This window comes from Heloderma suspectum, chromosome 12 (assembly GCF_057233095.1).
Source record: "Heloderma suspectum isolate Gila_16-S chromosome 12, 16-S_ref, whole genome shotgun sequence".
In the NCBI taxonomy this organism is placed as follows: domain Eukaryota; kingdom Metazoa; phylum Chordata; class Lepidosauria; order Squamata; family Helodermatidae; genus Heloderma; species Heloderma suspectum.
The window spans coordinates 18,975,712-18,999,862 of NC_139469.1; the positions used below are offsets into that span (position 1 = coordinate 18,975,712).

At 46.8% G+C, this 24,151-nt stretch overlaps 1 protein-coding gene across 1 annotated transcript in view; it reads left to right on the plus strand.

Moving 5' to 3' along the window:
- Positions 1-22,504, plus strand: part of APOLTP (apolipoprotein lipid transfer particle homolog) — an 80,492-nt gene extending 57,988 nt beyond the window's left edge. The window contains exons 24-34 of the mRNA XM_084819204.1: positions 848-940; positions 3,541-3,745; positions 4,402-4,589; positions 5,364-5,461; positions 5,571-5,755; positions 9,450-9,652; positions 10,127-10,316; positions 11,746-11,855; positions 12,617-12,739; positions 15,104-15,245; positions 22,455-22,504. Of these exons, the coding sequence (XP_084675330.1) occupies positions 848-940; positions 3,541-3,745; positions 4,402-4,589; positions 5,364-5,461; positions 5,571-5,755; positions 9,450-9,652; positions 10,127-10,316; positions 11,746-11,855; positions 12,617-12,739; positions 15,104-15,245; positions 22,455-22,504 (1,587 nt within the window). The remainder of the gene's footprint in view (positions 1-847; positions 941-3,540; positions 3,746-4,401; positions 4,590-5,363; positions 5,462-5,570; positions 5,756-9,449; positions 9,653-10,126; positions 10,317-11,745; positions 11,856-12,616; positions 12,740-15,103; positions 15,246-22,454) is intronic.
- Positions 22,505-24,151: the final 1,647 nt, after the last annotated feature.

Genomic DNA, 24,151 nt, shown 5'->3' on the forward strand with positions numbered 1-24,151 from the left:
TTCATTGTTACTATAATCAGTGGAAATATACTGTCACATATGTTGACACTTTACCGCAGAACTGCAGAAAATGATGCCCCATGGAACAAAATATTAAAATGTGGACATTGCTGTTCAGTATAAACACAGAAAGAAACTCGTATAATATTCCACCTGGCTGCAACAGGGGGGAGATGAGGCTGAAAGGGCCCACTCCATCAAGGCCTCATTTTTACCTCAGAGGCCCCTTGTGTCAGGGTTGTATCTGAGCCCATAGAGTCCCAAAGCAGCTCTGATTCTGAGGAGGAGATTCCATTCATGGGAGAGGAACTCTCTCAGATTTCAGAGGCTCAGCTGGAGGGGGAGCCCCCCCCCCTGCTCACATCCCTGGGAGTGACAGTGACCCAGGCATGGGAAGGGAGGGACAACTTGAGCTTTTAGATGTGAGATGCAGGCACAAGTGAGAGATTGCAGGAGCCGAGCTTAGGCGCTCAGCCCGATTGGCTCAGCGTCAACAGCTGCACCCTGAGGCCCCATGGGAGAGGGGGAGATCTTCCCCTCCCACCCCTTAAGTTCAGAGAGTTGCCGCATTTTTCCCAAACGGAGATCAACTGACATCCTAATCCTTAGAAACCTCTAGATGGCTGTTCCTTTGTAGTTCCTCTGACTCTCAAGCAATTAGCATCTGTATGCTTCACTGAGATTAATGGAATTAAAGCCTTGGAAAGCAGCCCTTTTGTCTGAGTGTTGATTCTGGCTATTGAAGGAATCAGTAGGCAACAGAGGCATCTTGACACCTTGTCTGCCACTTGTCCTGCGCTTGTGAGGTCCGCCACACACATTGAAGTCTTCTTTCTGATTCTTCTAGTCAAAACTGATGGAGATTACATCCGATCTACAGCACAGATTGTTGGCAAAGTTCAAAAACTTGGAGGACCGCCTTCAAGATTTCAGAAAATCGGTAAGCAGTTGGCACAATGAATTTCCACAGACATTGTATTGGAGGGATGCATGTGTCTGCTTTCCTGACACTTTTAAAGCATCCAGCACCACACCTTGTAGGAGGTACCATCGTTTGAAGATGGTATCTTGCCGTAGTTGGGGATTACTGTCTAACAAGAGAGAGGACAAGGTGGAATCTTCCTGTTAGCAGGACCAGCCTGCGACATTTTGTTGCCTGAGGTGAATTCCATATACAAAAGCTAACCAAACGGGCAGTGAACTTTACTTCCATACTGACAATGGAATATGAACCTCCTCCAGGCTAGCTTTGGGGCTCAAGGCGTAGCATACATAGCTTTGCCCTCCAACACCTCACCACCACTTCCTGCCCCCTAGTATGTGCCACCTGAGGCAGCCACATCACTCCGCCTAATGGTAGGGCCAGCCCTTCTTGGGTGTGACACTCGAACATCCTTTTTAGCATCATCGCCGTTGTCATCGTCATTATTGTTGTTGTTGTTGTTGCATTTTTAGCCTGCTCTTCACAGTCCACTCACCACTTTATCCTTTATAGCAGGGCTGGTAGAACTTGTGGCATTCCAGGCATTCTCATTACCCCCAGCCAGCATGGCCAATCATCAGGGATGATGGGAGTTGTAGCCCAACAATATCTGGAGGGCCACAGGTTCCCCAACAATACTTTTTCATTTAGGCTCTGAGATGGTGATCAGTTGAAGATTGCCTAGTTAGCTTCATGCTGAGTGGGGACTTGAACCTGGATCTCCATGGCCCTCATCTAATAGTTTACCCAGGGGTGTAGAACCGCTGGCCAAATTTGGCTTTCCCAGGGCCCCAGTCCAGCCATTCGGAGTTCCCCAGATGGCCTCACCCCCTTTTCCCTGACCAGTGAGCATTTATTTATTTATTTATTTACAATATTTATATGCCACTCCATATCTAAAACAGATTTCAGAGCAGTGAACACAAAAGATTAAAACACCACCTTAAAATCATGCTTTAAAAAAAAAAACAGAATGCCAATAGAAACTGTGGCTGGTCAGCTAGAGAATGCCTCCTGGAACAGTGCTATTTCAGGAGGCGCCGGAAACAACGCAGTGTTGGTGCCTGCCTGACCTCCAGGGGCAGGGAGTTCCAAAGAAAGGGGGCCACCACACTGAAGGCTCTTCTTCAGGTGGACTCCAATTGGGCCATAGGTCCATGTGGAACCACCAGTGGCAAGCCCCCCGAATTTAGGGGTGAACGAAAGTCACTTACCTTTTCTCGCAGCTTTCTCGTGGTGGGGGGGAGCGCTTCGCTGCTCCCCCCGCGAAGTTCAGGCCGGGGGGGGAGGCTTCCCGCCTCGCCCGGCCGAAATTCAGGCCGAGGGGGGAGGCTTCCCGCCTCGCCCGGCCGAAATTCAGGCCGGGGAGGAGGCTTCCCGCCTCGCCCAGCCGCGAACACAAAAGTAAAAAAAAAAAAAAAAAAAGTCCCCTGATAGGCTACGTGACGATTCACGTAGCCTATCACGGCTAGATCTGCAAAGTCAGCCGTGATAGGCTACGTGAATCGTCACGTAGCCTATCACGGGTGACTTTAAAAAAAAAAAAAGCGCGTACGCGAATGGCGGCCCCCATAGGGAGCCGCCATTCGCGTTCCTTATTTAGTCGCTGTAGTCTACGTCAATGTTTACGTAGACTACGGCGAAAATAAGGGCAACGCAAATAGCGTTGCCCTTATTTTCGCCGTAGTCTACGTAAACATTGACGTAGACTACAGCGACCAAATAAGGAACGGGAATGGCGGCTCCCTATGGGGGCCGCCATTATCCGTACACACTTTTTTTTTTTTTAAAGTCACCCGTGATAGGCTACGTGACGATTCACGTAGCCTATCACGGCTGACTTTGCAAATCTTGCCGTGATAGGCTACGTGAATCGTCACGTAGCCTATCAGGGGACTTTTTTTTTTTTCCTTTCATTGCAATGGCGGGGGCGGCAGCTGGTCGAAAGACCGGCTGCCGCTCCCGCCCCGCTCGAACACCGGACGAACCGCCAGCCGGACCCGCCGCCGGGAGGGACATTCAGGGAAGGTAAGTCCCGTCCCGGGGGGGGGGCGGGGGGCAGGGGGGGCGGAGGATTTCTCCCCGAAACTTGTTCGGGGGGCCAAACACGTTGGCGCTCGGCCCCCCGAAGTTTCGGGGAGAAATTCTCCGCCATCCCTGCCCCCGATGACCTCAGTGACTGGGCAGATTGTTAAGTTTGGTGGTATCCTGACATTTGTGTCATTTCCCCCTGATTCTAAAGGTTGAAATGTCTCTCCTAAGGCTTAGTTACTGGCAGGAAGAGCTTTAAGATTAAAACATGCTAGCATTTTTGGTATCTTGGCCTGCCCCTTTTGCCTTTGGTTCTGTCCACCACTGGAACGTGGCCCCCAAGAGCTTCTCCACAATGGAATTCAGCCCTCAAGCTGAAAGAGGTTCAACACCCCTGCTCTAACCACTGCACCACACTGGCTCTCATCTTTTTCCTTCTCCCTCCCTCATTCTGGTTCCTCCCCTTCATTTTGAACGCTTCTGATTAACACGCACCAACCCTTCTTCTTGGTTGGTGCTCACTGCAGGTGCAGCACGTTGCATTTCTTTATGACGCTGTGGGCTGGCCCATAAAAGCTTCCCAGGACGTGGCCGGAATCCTCCAGGGTAGGATGAGAGGGATTGCCCAGATGTGGAAACAGAGTGGAGTCAAGCAAGCACTACAGGACTACCTCCCACTTTACCTGGGAAAACTTCAAAGCATTGTACACCAAATGCAAATGGAGTTGCAAAGTAAGAAGAACTGGCTGGAATGACGGTGAAAAACGCTGACAAAAATAATGACACGGAAGTCGTCAGCCTAGGCCAGAGGTGCAAAACCTCAGGCTCGGGTGCCAAATCCAGCCTGCCTGGAGTCCCAGTCTGGGCCTCCAGGGTTCCCCAGACAGCGATACCCCTTCCCAGGACCCTATCCCTTTCCCCCCCAACTGATTGTTTTAGTGGTTTCCTGGCCTCTGTGCCGTTTTTCACCCATTCTAGCACGTTGAAATGCCTCCCCTAAGGCTTAGCTGCTGGCAGGAAGAGCTTTAAGCTGCACTATGCTGTTCTGTTTGGCCCTGGCCCTTTGCCTTTGGCCTCACCCACCCCTGGAATGTGGCCCCCAAGAAGTTCTGTGAAATCACATTTGGCCCTCAGGCTGATAGAGGTTCTGCACCACTGTTATTTAAGTCAGGAAAACACCCAATGATCAGTGGCCAGGGGAGGGGGCATGGCCAAGGAAAGGGGCGTGGCCATCTGGGGAACTCTGGAGGGCCAGATTTGGACTCCGGGAGGGCCAGATTTCAATGCCATGCCCTGACCTAAGTGGAAGCTGCCCAATGCCAGCTGATATTTAGCAAGGTGGATCCTGTTTTTTTCCTATTGCACTTTTTCTTTGTGCTTTTTTACAGAGCCGTTAACGACGCTGAAGGACGCCTATTACGATGTGACTTTGAAACCCTTTGACGAAGTGTGGCAGCATAAGACGGAAGAGTATCTGCAGAAACTCCAGGCTTTTGTGCCCACCCTCGTGAAGGATGTATGGCTGATGGAGCCGATCCAGGTTTCGTTAAGAGCATTGAAAACTGGCTTAGATATGGTTTGTATTAGAAACTCTTCCTTTTACCTGCAGCTCTGCATTGAGGGCATAATGGCCTAATGACTGGCTTCAAACAGGGCCTTTGAAAGAAGGTAGCTCAGTGGTAGAGTGCATGCTTCACATTCAGAAGGTTCCGGGATCAATCCCCGGCATCTCCAGCAGGGGTGTTGCTATGATTGGGCCTATGGGGCCCGGGCCCTGAATCTATTTCCCAAGGCCCTGGATTTATTCCCCAGAGCCCTTGGTGCCAAAGGAAAGATTTTTTCCTTAGCTTAATTGCCACACGGGGGGGGGGGTGATTTTCCATGGGGTTACAGCCAGGGAGGGCACAGCATTTAGGCTCCCTGCAGAGCAATTAAGCTTGCAGGGGGGACGTTCTCCATTTGTTTGTGATGATCTGGGTCAGGGTGCAAATTGATGGAAGAATTTATTTTATTTGAGACCATTTGGGTGAGAAATTAATAGGCTAGCTTTGCCTCCTGTGAAATTTTAAAAAAAATCCTAGCAATTATTTCTACATTTTTATATATACATATAAAGTGACACATTCCAATTTTATGAAGTTTTGTATCCTACAAGCCTGGGCCCAAATCTTTTTAAGAGCCTAGCAACACCACTGATTTCTAGGTAGGGCTGGGAAGGAATCCTGCCTGAAACACAGGAGAACTGCTGCCAGTCAGTGTCGACATAATTTTAAAATCTGTTTGTTTTTAAGAACGCATTGTCAAATCATTGATTTTCCCCCTGCTCCTCTTTAATCCAACCTGAAAACAGGCAACACAACAGATGCTAAACTGGATAGAAGCCAAGTTCTCCAGAGCAGTGAGAAAGCTCCAGAAATCTTTATCAAACCTGTATAGTTTTTCAGCCGGGTAAGTCTTGACAGGCTAGTAAATAATTCTGCAGGGCAGTCACTTTTTTGTGAGCTTCTTTACAAGCCCGCCTTAGCCCCATAGTTAATCCAGGATGGATGCCTTGCAGAAATTGCTCCGTGGTGGTTAGATTGCCAGTGATGCCTAGAGGAGAGCCCACGCTGCAGCTGACCAACCTGACCAACTATCTCATTGAAGAGAAACTGATGAAGCCACTCCAAGGCCTCTATAATGTCAACCTGGTTGCAGAATATTACCGATTCAAGCGAACTATGATGGAGAGCCCATTTGAGCGTAAGTCCTTTAAAAGCCCTAACTTACATTCCAGTTTCTTACTGAGTTCGAGAGAGAGAGAGAGAGAGAGAGAGATGCTGTATCCAGTCATGTGAAGCTTTGGAACAAAGTCATGCTACGCATATGTGCTGTATCTGCATAATTTATTCGTATCTCAGAACTTGCTGTTTGACTGCAGAATTTGAGATCGTGATGCACACAGCTCGTGATGCATACAGTGTTCCTTAAACCTTTTGAATGCTGGGCCCCCTTCCAAATTTACTCTACCACCCAGGATCCAGGGCAGCCCATCAGCAACCTTTCCCCCATGTAATCTATAGCAGGGATAGGCAGAAGGGAGACGGAATCTCCTGCTAGAACTCTAGGTCATTTGCAATAGATCGGCAAGGGTTTCATTCTGACTCTCAATTGTTTAACAGTAACAATAGCAACATGACTTTTCGCACTTACATTAGGCTACTGAAGTGCAGAAAGCTTGGGGAAACCAAGAATGGACAGTTGAGTGAAGGGGCTGTGAGTTTAATTGAGTTCTGGTGCTAAGAACAAGGCTCAGAAATGTGCTCAGAGGCACCCTTTTCTTTAATTTTAAGTGTATGTCCTTTGCACCTGGCTCTGGTTGTAGCTCCGTGGTAGGTTGGGACGTCAGAGAAATCCGCAATTGAATCAAATGAGTTTAGATTTTTATGAATCCAACCCATGGATTCTGCAGCAGACCGGCTTTTCCCCAGTCAGGCAGATTCCATGAATTTGCTGACTGTTCCCCCCCCCCCCACGCCCCTGAATTTGACACAAATTTAGTAATACAAAAATATGCAATTAAAAAAAAAAAAAGCACAGCCAAGACTGTGCATCTCCCCCATGGCATAAAGTGTGAAAATGCAAATTTTTGAAGGATTTGAATATTGTGGGGAGGGGAGATTTTTCGCAAGTGCAAATTTGCACAAATGTGAATTTGTGCAAATTCAGAAGTTTAAAAATCTGATTCCGTCAATGAGCAGACGACGGAACAAAAGGCACCTGACAATCTGCAAAAGGCAGACAGAATGGATTTTACAAAAACTGTACATCCCAAGTAGTGGGCCATCTGCTTTGCATGCAGATGGTCCCAGGTTCAGTCCCCAGCATCTCCAGGTAGGGGTGAGGAAGCACTGCAGACTGAAACCCTGGAGAGCTGCTGCCAGTCAGTGTTGACAATGCTGGGCTAGAAGGGTGAATGGTCTGACTCAGTATAAGGCAGAATCCTGTGAAACTGGGGTCCCACTAAAAAAACAAAGTTGTTCCAACAAGCCCAAAGGCTGCCCACCCCAGTGTACTGGGTGGGGTTCTCCACTGTTCTGCCATAGCCCTGGTTTGTGATTGAGAATAGGAATGGGCAAATGAGTGATGTTTGAGCCCGCTGAGATTCTCCAAACATGAGCTTGCTGCTGATCTCTCCTTGATTTGCACTCATGTTTGTGATCACCATTTATTTTGCGCAAATGGGAAAACTGTGCAAAACCTCCCCAAATTGGTGCAAATTTCCAGAGCTGAGCAAATTTCCCCATAGACTAAAGCATGAATTTCATTGTACTTGTGCTAATTTGCACTAATGCGGAGTGGTGCAAGCACGCTTTAGCACTAATGTGCACTTGGCTAATGTGCTAATCTGCATTAGCGCAAGTGTGAATTAGTGCAAATCCCCCCCCCCACAATGAACAAGTCTGTGGAATCTGACTTGGTAAAAAGCCAGCTCAGAAAAACACTGCATGGGTAATTTACAAATGTGTGCAAAATCGAATAGGGAAATTTGCAGAAATCAGACGTGAGCATGTGTTTAAGAATTTGCTAACATCTTTGGTGGATGCATTCTCATGCTCGTGTTCAGGGTTCATTTATGTATTTATTTATTTATTTCTATACCGCCCAATAGCTGAAGCTCTCTGGGTTCAGGGATGGCTAGGGATGTATGGGTCTCATAAAATGTGTTCCGTCTGCATTTCACGGATTGTCAGGCGCCTTTCATTCTGACCTCTGTTCATTGACTGAATTGGAATTTTTTCTGTTTCCGAAATTTGTACACTTGCAAAAATGTATAAATCTCCCCAAAATGCAAACTTCATGTTTTAGCCTATGCAGAAAATGTGCATTTTCAGCTGCTGGTGGTTTTTGTTTGTTGGTTTGTTTACATACTTCTCTAGCAATACATAAAAAGTAAAATTAAAAAAATGGTCCGCAACTCTGTGGAATCTGTGCAACTCGGGAAAAGCTGGTCCACTGTGGAATCCACGGGTCAGATTTATAGAAATCTGAACTCATTTGAGTCTGTTGCAGATTTCTCCAACATCCCCAGTGGGTGGGCATGTGTTCTGTGTGCTGAAGGTCCCACATTCCATCCCTGGCATCCCCAGTTTGAAAAACTGGGGACCTCTGCCCGAGTCCCCAGAGAGCCATCGCCAATCAGAATAGACAATATTGGTCTGGATGGAAAAATAGTCTTTGACCTGGTTGAAGGCAGTTTCTTATGAGAACACAGAAGCCTCGCATGTAGAATAATAGAACCATAGGGTTGGAAGGGGCCTACAAGACCATCAAATCCAACCCCCTGCTCAATGCAGGAAGTCTGATTCCCAATTCAGGTTTGGAGATGCGATGGGGGCGGCCACATCCTAGCCGTGCGTAGGGCCCAAATACCAGCATATTCTATCTTAAAGCTCTTGCTGCCAGTAACTAAGCCTTAGAAGAAGCATTTCAGCATCTTAGAATGGGGGGAAAACCCCAAATGATCAGGGGGAAGGGAGCATGTGGAAACCATCAAACGATCGGGGGAAGGGGGCATGTGGAAACCACCAAACGATCGGGGGAAGGGGGCATGTGGAAACCACCAAACGATCGGGGGAAGGGGGCATGTGGAAACCACCAAACGATCAGGAGGAGGGGAGGTGGAAACCCCCAAATGATCAGGGAGAAGGGTGTGTGTGGAAACCCTCAAATGATCAAGGGGAAGGGGGGCTGTGGAAACCACCAAACGATCGGAGGAAGGGGGCATGTGGAAACCACCAAAAGATCAGGAGGAGGGGAGGTGGAAACCCCCAAATGATCAGGGAGAAGGGTGTGTGTGGAAACCCTCAAATGATCAAGGGGAAGGGGGGCTGTGGAAACCACCAAACGATCGGGGGAAGGGGGCATGTGGAAACCCCCAAATGATCAGGGAGAAGGGTGTGTGTGGAAACCCTCAAATGATCAAGGGGAAGGGGGGCTGTGGAAACCTCCAAACAATTGGGGGAAGGGGGCATGTGGAAACCACCAAAGGATCAGGGGGAGGGGAGGTGGAAACCCCCAAATGAACAGGGGGAAGGAGGCATGTGGAAACCACCGAACGATCGGGGGAAGGGGGCATGTGGAAACCACCAAAAGATCAGGAGGAGGGGAGGTGGAAACCCCCAAATGATCAGGGAGAAGGGTGTGTGTGGAAACCCTCAAATGATCAAGGGGAAGGGGGGCTGTGGAAACCACCAAACGATCGGGGGAAGGGGGCATGTGAAAACCACCAAACAATAAGGGGGAAGGGGCCTTGGGAACCACATGGGGAACTCTGGAAGGCCAGATTTGGCCCCCAGATGGGCCAGATTTGACCTGAGGGCCTGAAATTCAGCACTCCTGATCTAGGAACTTTGCCCTGGGTGATGGAATGACAGCACTTTTTACATCCTCCCAGATCATGCCTTGTTGATAGGGAACAAGCACCTGAGGACGTTTGATGGGAAAATGTACAGGTTGACCTCCAAATGCAGTGTTCTGCTAGCCAAGGATTTTGTTCATGATGCATTTACCATAATATTAAATGTGAACAGTCGAGGTGACCGGTCACTACATGTTGACATGAACGGCACAGCTGTCGTTATCTACCCGGAACAGAAGGTAAGAGAAGAAATGTGAATGAATGTGTATCACAAATGCTACCTGGGGCTGATGGGAGTTGTAGTACCAAACATCTGGAGGGCACCAGGTTAGGGAAGGCTGCAATAAGGCAAGAGAACAAGGAAACTGTGCCAAAGTCTTCCAAGAAATTGGTTCGTATATGTGACATTTGGGCAGGAAGATGCTAAAAAATAGCATAATAAACTCAATCAGTCTTCATAATAAATTCAATCAACCTAGTGCCCTTTGGATGTTTTGGACTACAACTCCCATCAGCCCTGACCATGGATAATGGTAGCTGGGGATGATGAGGTCTGTAGCCCAACACATCGGTGGGGGGACATGAGGTTAGGGAAGGACAAGTTAAGTCATCAACTTACTGTAAACCCCTTTGCATTTACCCCATGGCGTGGAATTCCTAAAGCGCATCCCTCCATGCAATCTGAACTTTTGTTTGCTTCTGCTGTAAAACAGACCTACAAGAAGTACAACTATTCCCTGTTGGAGGAAAGCTGCCAGCATTTTGAAATTCCCCTTGAAGGAAATGGCATCGCAGCCCAAAAAGAATCGGATCGCATAGGAGTGTCTACTACCAAGGGGGCTCAGTTTCTGTGTGACCTCCATTATGGCCTCTGCACTCTTACCTTGTATGGATGGCATCACGGTTCGTCCTTAACGTTTGGCCTTTTGAGTTATGTGGTCAGGGCTTGCATCACACCTGGTATCCTTGGGCAACTGCACAAAAGCTAGGAAGTCACCAAACGAGGGGTGGTCAAAGGAAAGGTCATTGGGGAAAGCCCAGTGGGCTAGATTGGGAGCCCAGGAAGGCCTGAGGTTCTGCACCCCCTGTGTACTGTTTCAAGGCAAGGGCCTTGGGCAAGGCACAGATAGGCCCAGGAACAGCAGCGAGACAGCAACCAGTTCAGTCCACCGTCATGCACAGGAGTTCCAAGGAGGTTTTGCAGGCACAGGCAGAGGCAAGGCCAAGGCAGTCCAAAGGTCAGTTCTCAAGCATCAGCCTTATCAAGTGTCAAGGCCAGTCAGAGGGGGTGTCCGAAGGCATTGTGCAGATGGGGAGCTGAGGGTCTAGGAGCTTGTCAGATATGGTGTCTTGGAAGGCAGTGCCAAGGTTATGGCGCTGTTGTTCACAGCAGAGAGCTGGCATCAGTGGGGCTGATTTATAGCTGGTTGTTATTCAGCACAGCTGGCTAATGAGGTCAGTGTGTAGCTTTTAAGGGAGGCCCTACACTGTAACTTCCTCTTGTTCTTTTGCTGCTCGCGTCTGATTCTACGCCGTTCAGAGGGATGTATCATCTCAGGCTCTGCTTCCAGCATTTGGGGGAATTCAGGAACTGGTTCGAGGGGACCAGATTACTCCTGTAACGTTTCCAAGGGAAGACTGTCAGCCAAGACTTCCTGTTCCTTGCTTATCTCTGGCTGGGGCCCATTGTGCTGGCTCCCCCCCCCTTCCTCAGACGAATCCTCCTCCAGGTAGGGCATGACACCCGGCTTTATTCGGTCAAGCAAAGCTTGCAGCACTACTTAAGAACAGGGATCCGAGAAATCTGCAATGGAACCAAATGAGTTTGGATTTTCATAAATCTTAACAGCAGATTCCACAGTGGACCGGTGTTTCCCCCATCAGGCAGATTCTGCAGACTTGCGGACTGTTTTTCTAACTTTCTCAAGTTTTGCACAAATTTTGTCACAGAAAAATATGCAAAAAAATTTAACAATGGCCCAAACTGTACATTTCCCCCATAGGCTAAAGCATGGAAATGTTCTTTATGGGGGATTTGCACATTTTCGCATGTGCGAATTTGCACCAATGCACCTTTGCGCAGATTCAGAAACAAAAAAAAATCCAATGCCATCAGTGGGCAGACGACGGAATGAAAGGCTCATGAAACACAGATGGAATGGAATTTTGCACAATCCGTCCATCCCTACTTAAGAATCTAGACAGCTAGAAGGGGTCCTCTCAGAATGTCTCTAAAGATGTGGCCCTTATCCTGTAAAAGGCATCACGGAGCTTCCTGTGGTTCTGGCCCAGTTGCCCTATAAGGTTCCTGAGTCTTCTGTTGCCTTTTTAGGAGCATCTGCTGGCCTTTTGGGTACCAATGACAATGAAGCTGGGAACGAGTGGATGCTTCCAGATCACTCCTATGCTGACAGTTTGCAGGAATTCATACATGCCTGGCAGGTAAGCCAGAGACTTTAGTACTTTGCTGGGGAAATACCAAAGACTGGTTGTCTTCGGTGAAAAATGACAGTGGCTCTCCTTAAGCCAGGGGTGTGCAGAAGGTATGAATCATGGCAGCCCCCCATATCCACGTCCTGAAGGAGAATTCAAAAATGCAGGTGGCTGTGGTTGAACTATATCAACAAACCAGTTCTAGCCATTTTCATCTCCACCAGGAGCAGGTCTTTTGAAATGCAAGTGGGTCTTCATTCAAGTCCAAGCCATCCCAAAATACACCCCAAATTACAACTGGGATAGCTCACAACTAGATATTGTCGCTGGGGAAATTAATTTTCCTCCAGGTACTGTGAGAATTGCAGATAAGCTCAGAGGAAACAGGGGACCATGAGGGGGTGGCAAATGACATTTAGGGTGCAATCGTATCCAGATGCCCATAAGCCTCCAAACTCGGAGACTGATGGGCATCCTATGCAGAGCAGGAGGAGCACAGAGGCAACCTTTGTCTCCACGCTTCTCCTGCTCTGCATTTTTGCTAGACGGGCATTTTTGCCCATCTAGCTAGAGCTCTGCAGAGGGGGAGGGAAGGAGAATCCTCATTGGATTCTGTTGCAGATTTCTCCGAAATCCCTACTGTGGACAAACCTTTTGTCATCCAAGGTACAGATAAGACACAGTGTGCAAGTTGAAAGAACAATTCAAGATGCAAAAAGAAAGACCCTGTTTGTCTACACTGACATCATACGTTTGATTTCCCCTCCAAGGTGAGCAACTCCTGCAGCCAAGTGGAGAGAACTGACACGCCGTGTCACAACACATCTAGCTCCCAAATCTGCAGTACCTTTTTCCAAGACTCCGATTCCCTCTTTCGGAACTGCTTCAAAGTAGTAAGTAGCATCATCAAAGCATGGTGCATGATATGAACTTGCTGCTGTTCGCGCTCCAGGTTGCCAACGTGCATTAATCCCTGGAGGAGATTGCTAGAGAAAGTTATGTTCTAGCAGCAGAGGCTGGTGCTCTGATTTCAGTGGGGCTGTGAATCCATTCTGGGTTTTAGTCAGAACCAGCCAGAATTCTAAAGGAGCTATCCAAGATGGTCAGAACCCTAAAGGAGCTATCCAAGGTGCTGAACCCATTTTGGGGATAGAGTTCAGCATCTTGCATAGCTCCTTTAGAGTTCTCGTGGTTCTGACTGAAACCCAGAATGGATTTACAGCCCCACCAAAATGGGAGCCACCAGCCTCCACTGTGTCCTAGTATAGCACATTGAAAAGAAATGTAACTGAACTTCAAGTTCCTCCCTATCTAGGGGTTGGTCCCCAAGGCTTCTTAGTAACATAAGGAACTGCCTTATATCAATGCAGCCTATTTGTCTATCTAGCCCAGTACTGTCTGTTCTGATCGGCAGTGGCTTTTTAGGGCTCTTCACTTGCAACCTGTCCTGACTAGCTGGTTCAAGGTTCCCAAGGGAGCCAATCTGAAGCAGCTGCACAGACTAGAAGGGCAAGGCAGAGTCAAGTCTCACTATGCAGGATAGCAGGGCCAGGCATTTCAGGACCCTGGACAGATCTATCCTGGCTGGAACCCACTCAAAAAGAGCTGTTGTCTCAGCAACATGCAGAGGCCTTGTCAAGCCTTGTGAAGGCTGGCAGGTCTGGACCTGCTGTTAACTACACACATACACACACACACACACACTCACACACACACACCAAGGAGCTGTCTATTCCTTAAAGGACCGTTGTCCAGTTTTGCAGCCACTGGCTCCTACAGCATGCAGGTGGTGAGGACTGCATCAGAAAGGTGCCCTTTGTATCCAAGGAGTCTAGTAAAGCCACATTCTCCAGCCTGGAAGGAGTGGCAAATGATAGGTTAATGCAGGGGTGAGCAACTGCAGGAGGTCCGCTGGACACACATTTTAGTCCGCTGGACATACACACTCTGCGGACCACACTCAACAGACACTGGGGTAAAAAATAAAAAATAAAATAAAAATGGCATTTGTAGTACTTGTTGTTGTTGTGTGGACTAAAAATATAATAACTCAATAATAAACATCTGCTAAGATTATTCTAGCCTGCCCCTTCTTGTTCTAAACATTTGAGGTAATTTGAATCCCTGAAAAGCTACAGCAAGGTTTGGCAAGCTATGTTAATGGACATTTTTATAAACCGTTATGCTCAGGAATGAATCATTCAAGAGTTTGACAAATAGCAACCCTTTGTTGTATACTGGAACTTTATTAATCCCAATAAGAAAGTCCAGAAAGAAATATGGAGGGCCCATAGCTCAGATGTAGAGCACATGCTTTGAATGCAGAAGGTTCCAGTTTCAATCCCTGGCATCTCCAGTTTAAAAAGGATTGGGTAGCAGGTGATGGGACTACCTGAGACCTTGGAGAGCCACTATCAAACAGAGTAGACCAGGGGTGCAGAGAGAGTAGATCTCCAGATGGTTCGGACTTCAACTCCCAGCATTCCTGACCATTGGCCATGCTGGCAGGGGCTTCTGGGAGCTGAAGTCCAAAACATCTGGAGATCTACCTTTTGCTAACCCCTGGAGTAGAGAAAGGGTAGTATCCAATGTTAATCCTACACAGAATAGACCCATTGAAATTAATGGGACTTCAGTTAGTTGTGACTAACTTAAGTCTCAGTCATTTCAATGGGTCTACTACATGTAGGACTAACATTGGATACTACCCAAAGGCAGTATCCAATGCTGTCATTCTGCAATCTCAAATAGTGTTAGTGGAGCTCTGCCAAAACTTTCCATTGCACAAGCAGTTGCCCATTATGCTTGTGCAACCCATTGTGCAAACGGTTGTGCAAGGGGTTGTGCAATGGGTTGTGTAACAGGTTGCACCATGGGTTGTGCAAGCATAATTCACAACTACTTGCACAAACTTAACTTTAGTTGGATTCTCCTCTTGCACATAGTTCAGAACCTAGTTTCTGCTAGTGCAACATCATTTGCACTAACAGAATGACACAGCTGGATACTGCCCAATACTTAGCTAAATGGTCGAATAACGCAGCTGCCTATGCAATGTCTCTATTAATGAGGATTTTACATTTGTTATTTCCTCTTCATTCTTACTACATTTTGATATATGTATTTCAATAAGATTTAAACTCTTTTTTTAATGCCCATTCCCTCCTGTTCTGAAGAAAGAGCCGGCATTAGACCAAAACAGATTCCAATAATCACCAAATTGATTTCCATCCAGTTCTCTCCTCTTTCTTTTCAAGGTGGATCCTGAACCATTCTATGACCTCTGCACAACAGACATGTGTGAACTGCACAGCCTAAAAGCTGCTTGCACCCTGGCTGCAGCATTTGTGCACTTGTGCAACAGAAATTTTGTTCCTTTACAGATGCCACTTCAATGTGGTAGGTTGTGTGTGTGATTTGGGGGAGGGGGGTTGTATCCAAAGCAGTGGAGGCTGGTGGCTTTGATTTCAGTGGGGCTGTGAATCCATTCTGGGCTTTAGCCAGAACCAGCCAGAACTCTGAAGGAGCTGTCCAAGGTGCCGAACCCTAGCCTCAAATAAGTTGAGCACCTTGGACAGCTCCATTAGAGTTCTGGCTGGTCCTGACTGAGGCCCAGAATGGATTCACAGCCGCACCAAAATCAAAGCCACCAGCCTCCACTGCTGCAAAGAGATCTCCTAGGAAGGATAACATGAGTGCATGCCATCTTTGTTTCCATCCAGGACCAGTGCCAGAGAACCTGGTATCCTTGAGCAGCTTCCAGGGCCCACCACTAATGTCTACAATGGGCTCCCTATTACATTTTCTCTAGTGCCCTGATCAGCACAGGGCAGCTGGGTCTAGCCACCATTTTAATTTCTCACGATGCCCCAGAGAGACATGACATCAGCGGTGTTGCGGGCATTTAAAATGGCAGCGAAACCCAGAACTTTAGTGCTGTTTGGAACACCGCTGCCCTCCACTAGGTAAGCCCTCAGTCTTGAAGGTGACCCTATTTCCATCTGCATTCTCTTCTTAACACATCGTGTGGGGGATAAAGGGGGAAATCACCGCAGACTCTGCTTTGGCATGCCTCCACCTTTGAAGATAAGGTGGGTGGTGACCAGGGAAAAGGGATTCTTGGTGCTGGAGGATCTTCATTTGTGTTACTCCCCATATCCAGGCACCTGTTTTCCTAGCAGTTAGGTGTTTTGCCATAAGTTTTCCCCAAAAGCTTTTTAATGGCAATTGGCCATCTGAGAGCATAATCCTATACATTAGTTTTATTATTTTATGATGATGATGATTTTTTATAATGTTGTTGCTGTTATTATTATTTCAATTGATGAGTCACCCTATAGCTGAAGCTCTTAGGGTGACATACATACTAAAAGCAAATACTATAAAATCAACAATGAAACGAATGTCAAAAAAGTTTTAAAAAATTGTTTTCAAAGCAGCAGCAATTATTCAGAAAAAAAATTGAGAGAGAAATACTACTCAAGCCTACTCAGACGTAAGCCCCATTGAGTTGAGAGTGGTTTACTCCCAGTGAAGTGAGTATAGGACTGCAGACTGGGTCACTTTGTTTTCTTCTACCACTGAAGATGGGACTTCATTTGGAGGGGGGGGTTGCATGCCCTACGACCACTAGATCATACTATCTAATGTGACTTCTCTTATTGATTCTATGCCCAATGTACCACCTAAAATTAACCTCCAGCTTTGCTGATATAAAGACTCCCACATTTCTCTTTACGTTTGCTCTCTGCCTCACAAGGAGGGATGTCTGTCGCTGGGAAATCCGGTTCTTTTTTTACTTGATGGAGTTCTGCAGCGTGTACAGCTCAATCTGTGTTTGCAAGCCGAGCTACAGGCTTTTCCCTGAATTATGGGAACTTATTTTGGTTCTTTTTTGGGTACTTTTTTTCCCTGCAGCTTCTGCAATTTACACAAATTTCTGAGCAATTTGCACAGTGTCGCCAAATTTGCACAAATGGCTCCGAAATCTGCGCAAATGGCTCAGAAATCTGCACAGATTGTGGAACCAACAAAAAATAACCAAAATGCCTGGAAAATCCATGAACTGGCCCGACTCACTGCAGAACCAAAATGAAGTCCATGGAGGCGGAACCTAGGAAAACTCATCAAACTCCACCACCACCACCACCCCAAAACCTGATTTCTCTGACGTTCCTACTCACAAGGGTGCAGTATTTTCTACTTGGTGCTGGAGAGAGGTCCAAGTAACAGATTGACATTATGCATTAAAAAAACAACAACCAGAAATCCATTAGCAAAGGTGACTTTCATTACGTCGAGCTGAGGAAACTGCCCTTGGGATCTTATTTACCTCACTCTTGATTCTGAGGTCTACGGAAAGAACAGGGAGGGACCCTCTGGGGGGGAAAAAACCTCTCCATCTGCGGGCACACTGTGGATGGTTTTACTTCAGCTTTGAGGCAAAAACTATTTGCCTTATCTTGCTACACAGGAGCATAGCAGCATTGCCAAGTCTAGTGCCGTTCCTCCTTTGATGGGAAAGTAACTCTCCCCCATTTCCGGAAGAACGTGAGGCACCTTTTGAGTTTTTACACAGGCTAGCAAGTTGGAGATAACTGTTCTCTGATCTCGCATGCCTGCAGCCAACGGTATTACTGATGCAAAGGAGTTGCCTTCACGGATAACCACACCAAGAGATGGTACAGTTCTTGGACAGAGAGAGGCTGTACAAAACAATGGACATGGGGAGGGGAGGAAAGGAGGGGTCTGGGATTCACTGCAGGGGATCGCTGTCCCCCGCGCCCTGTATATTATTATTATTATTACTTGCTGAAGGTAAGACCGCAGGTTGGGAAACAGCAGCAAAGGCGCCACCCCCTCCTGGCTCTGCCCCAGCCTGGACCTGGAAGGCACATGGAGCAGGCGCAGAACAGGCCAGGGTAAGCCAAGACGTTTCTTCCACAAAGCCAGGAGTGCATCACCCACACCATCTTTTGGTACAGTGACTTAAAAAGTCCAACGCCTCTCAGGCTGCCCAACGGGTGGGATTTTCCTATTGCCCAGCGCTACCCAGAACTGCAAGCTGCAGTATGTTTCACCCTCACATGACGAGCCTCCGTGGCGACATGGGCTTTGCAGTAGTTGTGCAGAATATTCCTTGTTGTCTAGGGATTGTGCCCTAACTTCAGCTCCTATCAGCCCCAGCCAGCATAGCCAATCATCAGCACTCCTGGGCATTGCAGTCCAAAGCATCTGGAGGGCACCAGGTTGGGGAAGGCTTTGTTACACCATGCTCTCAGTTCGAAAATACATTTAGTACAATGTACAGAAATACAGAGGGAGGAGAAGGCCTGATGACGGGACACCAAACATCAAAATGTTGAAGGGAAGCAGGGAACCCCGTCATGAAATCGTATCCCAATTAAAAAACATAACAGAGGAGAGGTCTGAAATAACCAGGCACTGAACTTTGCTGAAGCTGCCATCAAACTCACCGATAGTGGGATGACGGCATCCGAGGTTACAGGAACGGAGCATAAAAAAAACACAGAATAGCAGTAAACCTTTCAAAAGCAAACTCAGCAGTGTCTGGCATCCCCTTGAAACTATAACAGCGACACATATTTAAGATAACGGAGGATCAAGGAATCAGGGGAGCCAATGGACAATTTTTTTTTCTAAGCCTAATGGCATGGTGTGGTGGCCATTTTCCTCTAGGAGAGAAACAGAGAGAAATGGTATCAGGGGCATTTGGGGAGGGGCAGGGGGAGTGAGAGAAGGGATAGAGAATGAGGAGAGAGGGAGAAAGATAGAAAAATGTGTCAGCTGCTCTTTGGAAGCTTAATTAGTTAAGTTGGGGAGAAGTCACAAGTTCTCACCACATAGGGCTTCTCTACATGAGGCTTTTATTGTGCGCTCGTGATTGGTCACTCACAGTAACTTGCAGGTCCTTTACAAGGCATCACCAATCTCCAAGGCCTCTCCTGTGCTTTCTGACCATTATCGCAGCTTTCTTCTTAACAGGGAAAATGCAGGATTTAATTTTAATGGTGATTTGAAGCGCTCCAATGACTTGCGTATTTTCGCAATTCCGCTATACCACAGCTGTACCACAGCACAATCTAGTGGCTGTATAATGAAACATATAGAACTTGCGGTGAAAGGAAATCCCTCAAAAAAGCAAGTGTAAAGGAGCCAATCTTAATCCCACAAAGAATCCGGAAGCAGAAGCCCCGGTAAAGGAACGGGATGAAAGCCAGGTATATAGAAGCCCATAGAGACAATCCCAGAAACTGCAGAGACTGGAGGAGAACCTTTCTCCAACCTAACCCCTACCTCAAGCTCCTCTTCTTAGAATCATAGAATAGTAGGGTTGGAAGGGTCCAGCCAACAAGACCATCGAGTCTACCACCGGCTCAATGCAGGAATCTAAGTCAAAGCATCCCTGACAGATGGCTGTCCAGCTTCATCTTGAATGCCTCCAGTGTGGGAGAGCCCACTTCTTTCCAGACTTCTTCTTTCTCGTCCATGCTGCCCAGTACTTGCTCCATCTTTCCCATCCTTCTGATCCCCACTCCTAATGGCCTCTTCCTTCCTTCCTTCCTTCCTTCCTTCCTTCCTTCCTTCCTTCCTTCCAGCTCCCCTTCTAGTCTCCTCCCTAATCTTCTTCCTTTTCCCCTTTCTTCTACCTCTGCCCCACTCTCCAGGAGCCACAGCACCTAATGCAGGGCATGGGGGGCAGCAATCCGCCGCAGTGTATCCCAGACCCGTCCTTTCCTCCCCCTCTCCTTTCTGCGAGATGCATTTGACAAGTACTTTGTTATGAAGCAGCATTGCTTTGGGCACTGAAGGATCAACATTTTAAAACCTCACCCTGGCAGTGAGCTCAGGCTCCAACTAGCACAAGTATCACCAATGGTAGAACTTTTATTTATGTATTTGTTTGAGAAATGCATGCACAGCATTTTCATTTATTTATTTAAAAAAATAAAAATCTCAAAGTTCATAAAATGCAACCATAGAAGCATCACCTACACTAGAACTTTTATTCATGTGTTTCTTTGACAGATGTTTTCCCTTCCTTTTCATTTATTAAAAAATATCCTCCAAAAGTTCATAAAATAAACAATACAATGGTCTTTTAAAAACCAACAACCTAAAACAGGACTAAAACAACAGGATGGAATAGCACTAGAAAATCAGAAGAACATAAGAAAACTCATGCTGGATGAGATGAAGAGCTTACCTAATCCATCTTTCTGTTCCCTTGCAGTACACATTCTACTCAAACTTCTATTACTGTGAATTTGAGTAACCCCCAAGTATTCTGGAGAGATTTGACCTTCTTGACCATTTTCCATGACCCCTTCAGCTATCTTTTACCAAACCCTTCATTTTTGAGAAGTTTCCTCTTTTGAAGTCAAATGTGACTGTGTTGGACTTCCTTAGCCATTTTCCACTGACATAAAAATCAATAGCACTGAGATCCCTGCTTCCATTCAGTTCATGTATTGATCTGGGGGGCCCTGATTCCGTCAGGTCCCAGTCAAATTAGACTCTTTTGACTACCAAGATGAAACAGAGGCCATATTTACACCTTGTATCATATCATTACGATCCCATCATGGTAAGGCTATATCTCTGTTATGCATTTATACTTCATAGGACACACAATGACATTTGTTGCGGTATATTGGATAACGTGGAATAAAAAGGAGGAAATAGCACTACAATAGCGGTATATCGAATGTGTAATGTGCCCCAACAGTTATCAGTGCACTTCAATATTGCTACAACACAGTAGTGTAGATCTAGCCAGAGTCACTTATGCAAAAAAAAAAAAAATGACAGTTGATTGATAGAAAATGGATGTGGAATATCTATGCAAAGAAAGTTCACACCTCTTTCCAGCTAATCAAGCTGTCATAGCTGGGTATCTATCAGGGAGGCCCATGATAGATAGAAGCCATTCCTAGGGCCACACATGTTTCTCCAGGCCTACAGTGTACATTGCGCCCTGAACTGAGACCAAAGCGCAAGGCTTGCAGACTTGTTTTTGTGGGCACTAGCTCAGGTGCTGACAGGATAGAAACGCACTCTATGCCCAGAAGCTGGGGCAGTGGCGGGGGGGGGGTGGCTTGCTTCTCACGGGAAACGAAACCTATCTCTGCTCAAGCAGAGTGAGGTCACAACAGCTTTAAGGTGAAGGCCATAGATTGCAAGCCAGTGTGAAAGAGCTTCTCCATTAACTATTAAGCTACTAGTTAAGCCAAATTATACCGGTCTGCCACCAATGTAGTAGGAACTCCATGAAGTCCACTTTTTTGCTAACTAACCAACTCACCACAGTTCAAAAAATATTCACATCCTGCAGTAGACCTTGGGCGCCACTTAGGATTAAAGCCAGGGTAGTCTCCCATCTGGTCAGTTCCATGACCAACTGTTCTAGGGCACAGCCATTTAGGGTATCAGAAAGTTTTACCTCCTTGTTGTGATCAGAACATGCATTTATCCAGTCTATGTGAGGGTAATTGAAACCACCCATTCCTACACCATTCTTTCTCCTTTGGATGTCTCCTTGATTTCATATTCCATTTCAAGATCACCCTCAGAATTTTGGTCAGAGACTCTATCGCATGTCCCCAGAATTAAATTACTTTGGGGGGCTAGTATTGGCCCTCTGGAGCTATCCCGAGGTATTGTCTGGCTCTTCATGTGTGCGCATACATACATATGGCGGGGTGCACATGTGTGAATATGTGCATCTGTACATGAGTGAGAGAGTGGGGTTGCCACATTGACTCTGGGCTCTTGCCATGCCCACTGCTGGCATGTGGCTCCCAGGAGGATCCCTGGGTGGCTATCCAGCCTTTGGGCTGAAAAAGATTTCCCACCCCTGCCCTTAATGGGAGGTTGAGGCCTTTTACCAGGTCCAACTGGGGATCTGGCCAGTTTTGTTGGTAGCTGAAATCAAAATCCAAAGAAGCAGTCTAAAACAAGGCGAGAAGTGAGATTCTATGATTCTAAGTGGAAAGGGAAGATGTAGAATGACACCGAAGAAATCTAGCTGAGCAGAGAACAGTGGAGAAGCCTTGGTTTGTTGACCAACGATCACCAACAAAACGTTTGCAACTTAGGGTTGTTCTGACCTGACTATACTGTATTATTTTGCATTTGTCCTTGAGACACTGTTCAGGAAATATCCAAGGCAGGTTAGGTTGAACTGTCAGGCAGTTATGAAAGCACATCACAGCTGTGGGAGAGTCAATCGAAACTGAGTCTGCCCCCCACCAAAAGAAACAGTGTATATTTATACACACTGAATATTTGTAGAACAAAGAAAATACACTATGCATGCTCAGAAACCAATTAGTACTCAGTAACAGTCTTATCAGCACAGCTGCATTATTACCTCTTGCTTCTAAGGTCCTAAGCTACTCCTTAAAGTAAGGAAGTTCCTGCCTATAATGAGCAAGTTACAATTACCTTCTCATCATCAGACACGTATACATTCTTTCACTCCCCTCAAGCACCTAGGTTGGTTGCCTGAACCAAACTACTCAAGATGCCTAGTCAGGCCTACCTTCACAACACCTTACTCATGATCCTTTCATTTCAATTTTACAGATGAGGAACTAAGGCTGAGAGATCGCAGCTTGCCCAAGGCCACACAATGAGTCTACGGTAGAAGAGAGACTCCTGCTCAAGCCTCCCACATCCCAAGACCGACTCCGTAACTGCAGGGCCACACGTTTGCGCTTGATTTACTTAATATGCTGTTTTTCCCCACTGCATTGCTTTAGTGAAGAGATTTGGGGAATAGTTAAGACTGGCTCCATCTCTGCCTAAGCACAGCTTTATTCTATGTGGCTGCCATCTTTTTTCTGATGCTGGATGAAAGGTTCCTTTGGGGCTCTGAGCAACATCTCCTTGGTTTTACCGTCACAGCTGTATTCCACGTGGCCGCCGTCTTTTTGCTGATGCTGCCTGGAGGGCTCCTTTTGTGCTTAAAACGACGTCTCCTTTGGTTTTCACGTAAACAACACCCTGTTTGAGAAGAAGCAGCAGCAGCATCAAAGGACAACGTCTCATCAATGGACAAATGAAGGCTTGCAAGCCAAAAGAATATTTCATCAGACCAACTTGTTTTTGTCAAGTCAGAATAACTTCCCAGACTTTGTGCACTGCCCCTACACCGCCAACTTGAACTTCTCGTGTCGGACATGCTCACTGACTACATGGCACATGTTTGTCAAAATTGCTGGCAGTTGTCCGGCCAATGGGGAATTGAGCTTATATAGGAAGCTGCCTTATACTAGGTCAGACCATTTGTCCATCTAGCCCAGGGGCATTTCCTTTTCTCTAACCACCAATCATTTGGTGGTTTCCTGGCTTTTGCAGAGTTTTTTTTCCCATTCTAAAAGGTTGAAATGCCTCTCTGAAGGCTTTGTTACTGGCAGTAAGAATGTTAACTGGACAGCCATCTGTCAGGGATGCTCTGACTTGGATTCCTGCATTGAGCAAGGGGTTGGACTCGACGGTCTTTTAGGCCCCTCCCAACCCTACTATTCTATGATTCTATGAAGCTAAATTATGCTGGTGTTTTGAATATTTGGCCCCGCCCTTATTGCCCTTGGCCCTGCCCAGCAGTGAGACACAGCCCTCGAGAGCTTCTCCAAAATAAAATTCAGCCCTCGAGAGCGTCTCCAAAATAAAATGCAGCCCTCGAGAGCTTCTCCAAAATAAAATTCAGCCCTCGGGCTGAAAGAGGTTCGACAGCCCTGATGTAGGGCAGTACCAGCAGCTCTCTGGGGTCTCAGGCAAGAAGTCTTCTCTCTCACCTACCTTGATCCTTTTCCCTAGAGGTCTGGGGATGAACCTCTGCTCAGGTCCTTCTACAGCTTGTGCTCTGTCTCTAAGCAATGGTCCCTCCCCAGTTGTTTCATATTACACACACGCACATACATACATACATACGCACATACATACGCACATACATACATATATATTGCCACGATCAACTCCACTTGTTCACAACCCAATCCTCATCTGGACTTTTTAAAAAAAATATTATTTTGCCACGTTGGCCAATAAATGCATGCAAAACTAAAACTGCCCTAGGCTGAGCTGATCCGAGGCCATTCTTGTGATGGTATTCTTGAACAAAATAAAAATCAAACCTCTTTTTTTCCCCTTGCAGATTCTTCACTTTCATTTCATGCTCCAGCCCAACATTTCAAAAATCATTTAAGGGCGCAACCCTATCGAGGATTCTTCGTAAGCCGCCTCCCCTCCCCGCCCACAGATCCGCTCCCTTTCCCTCC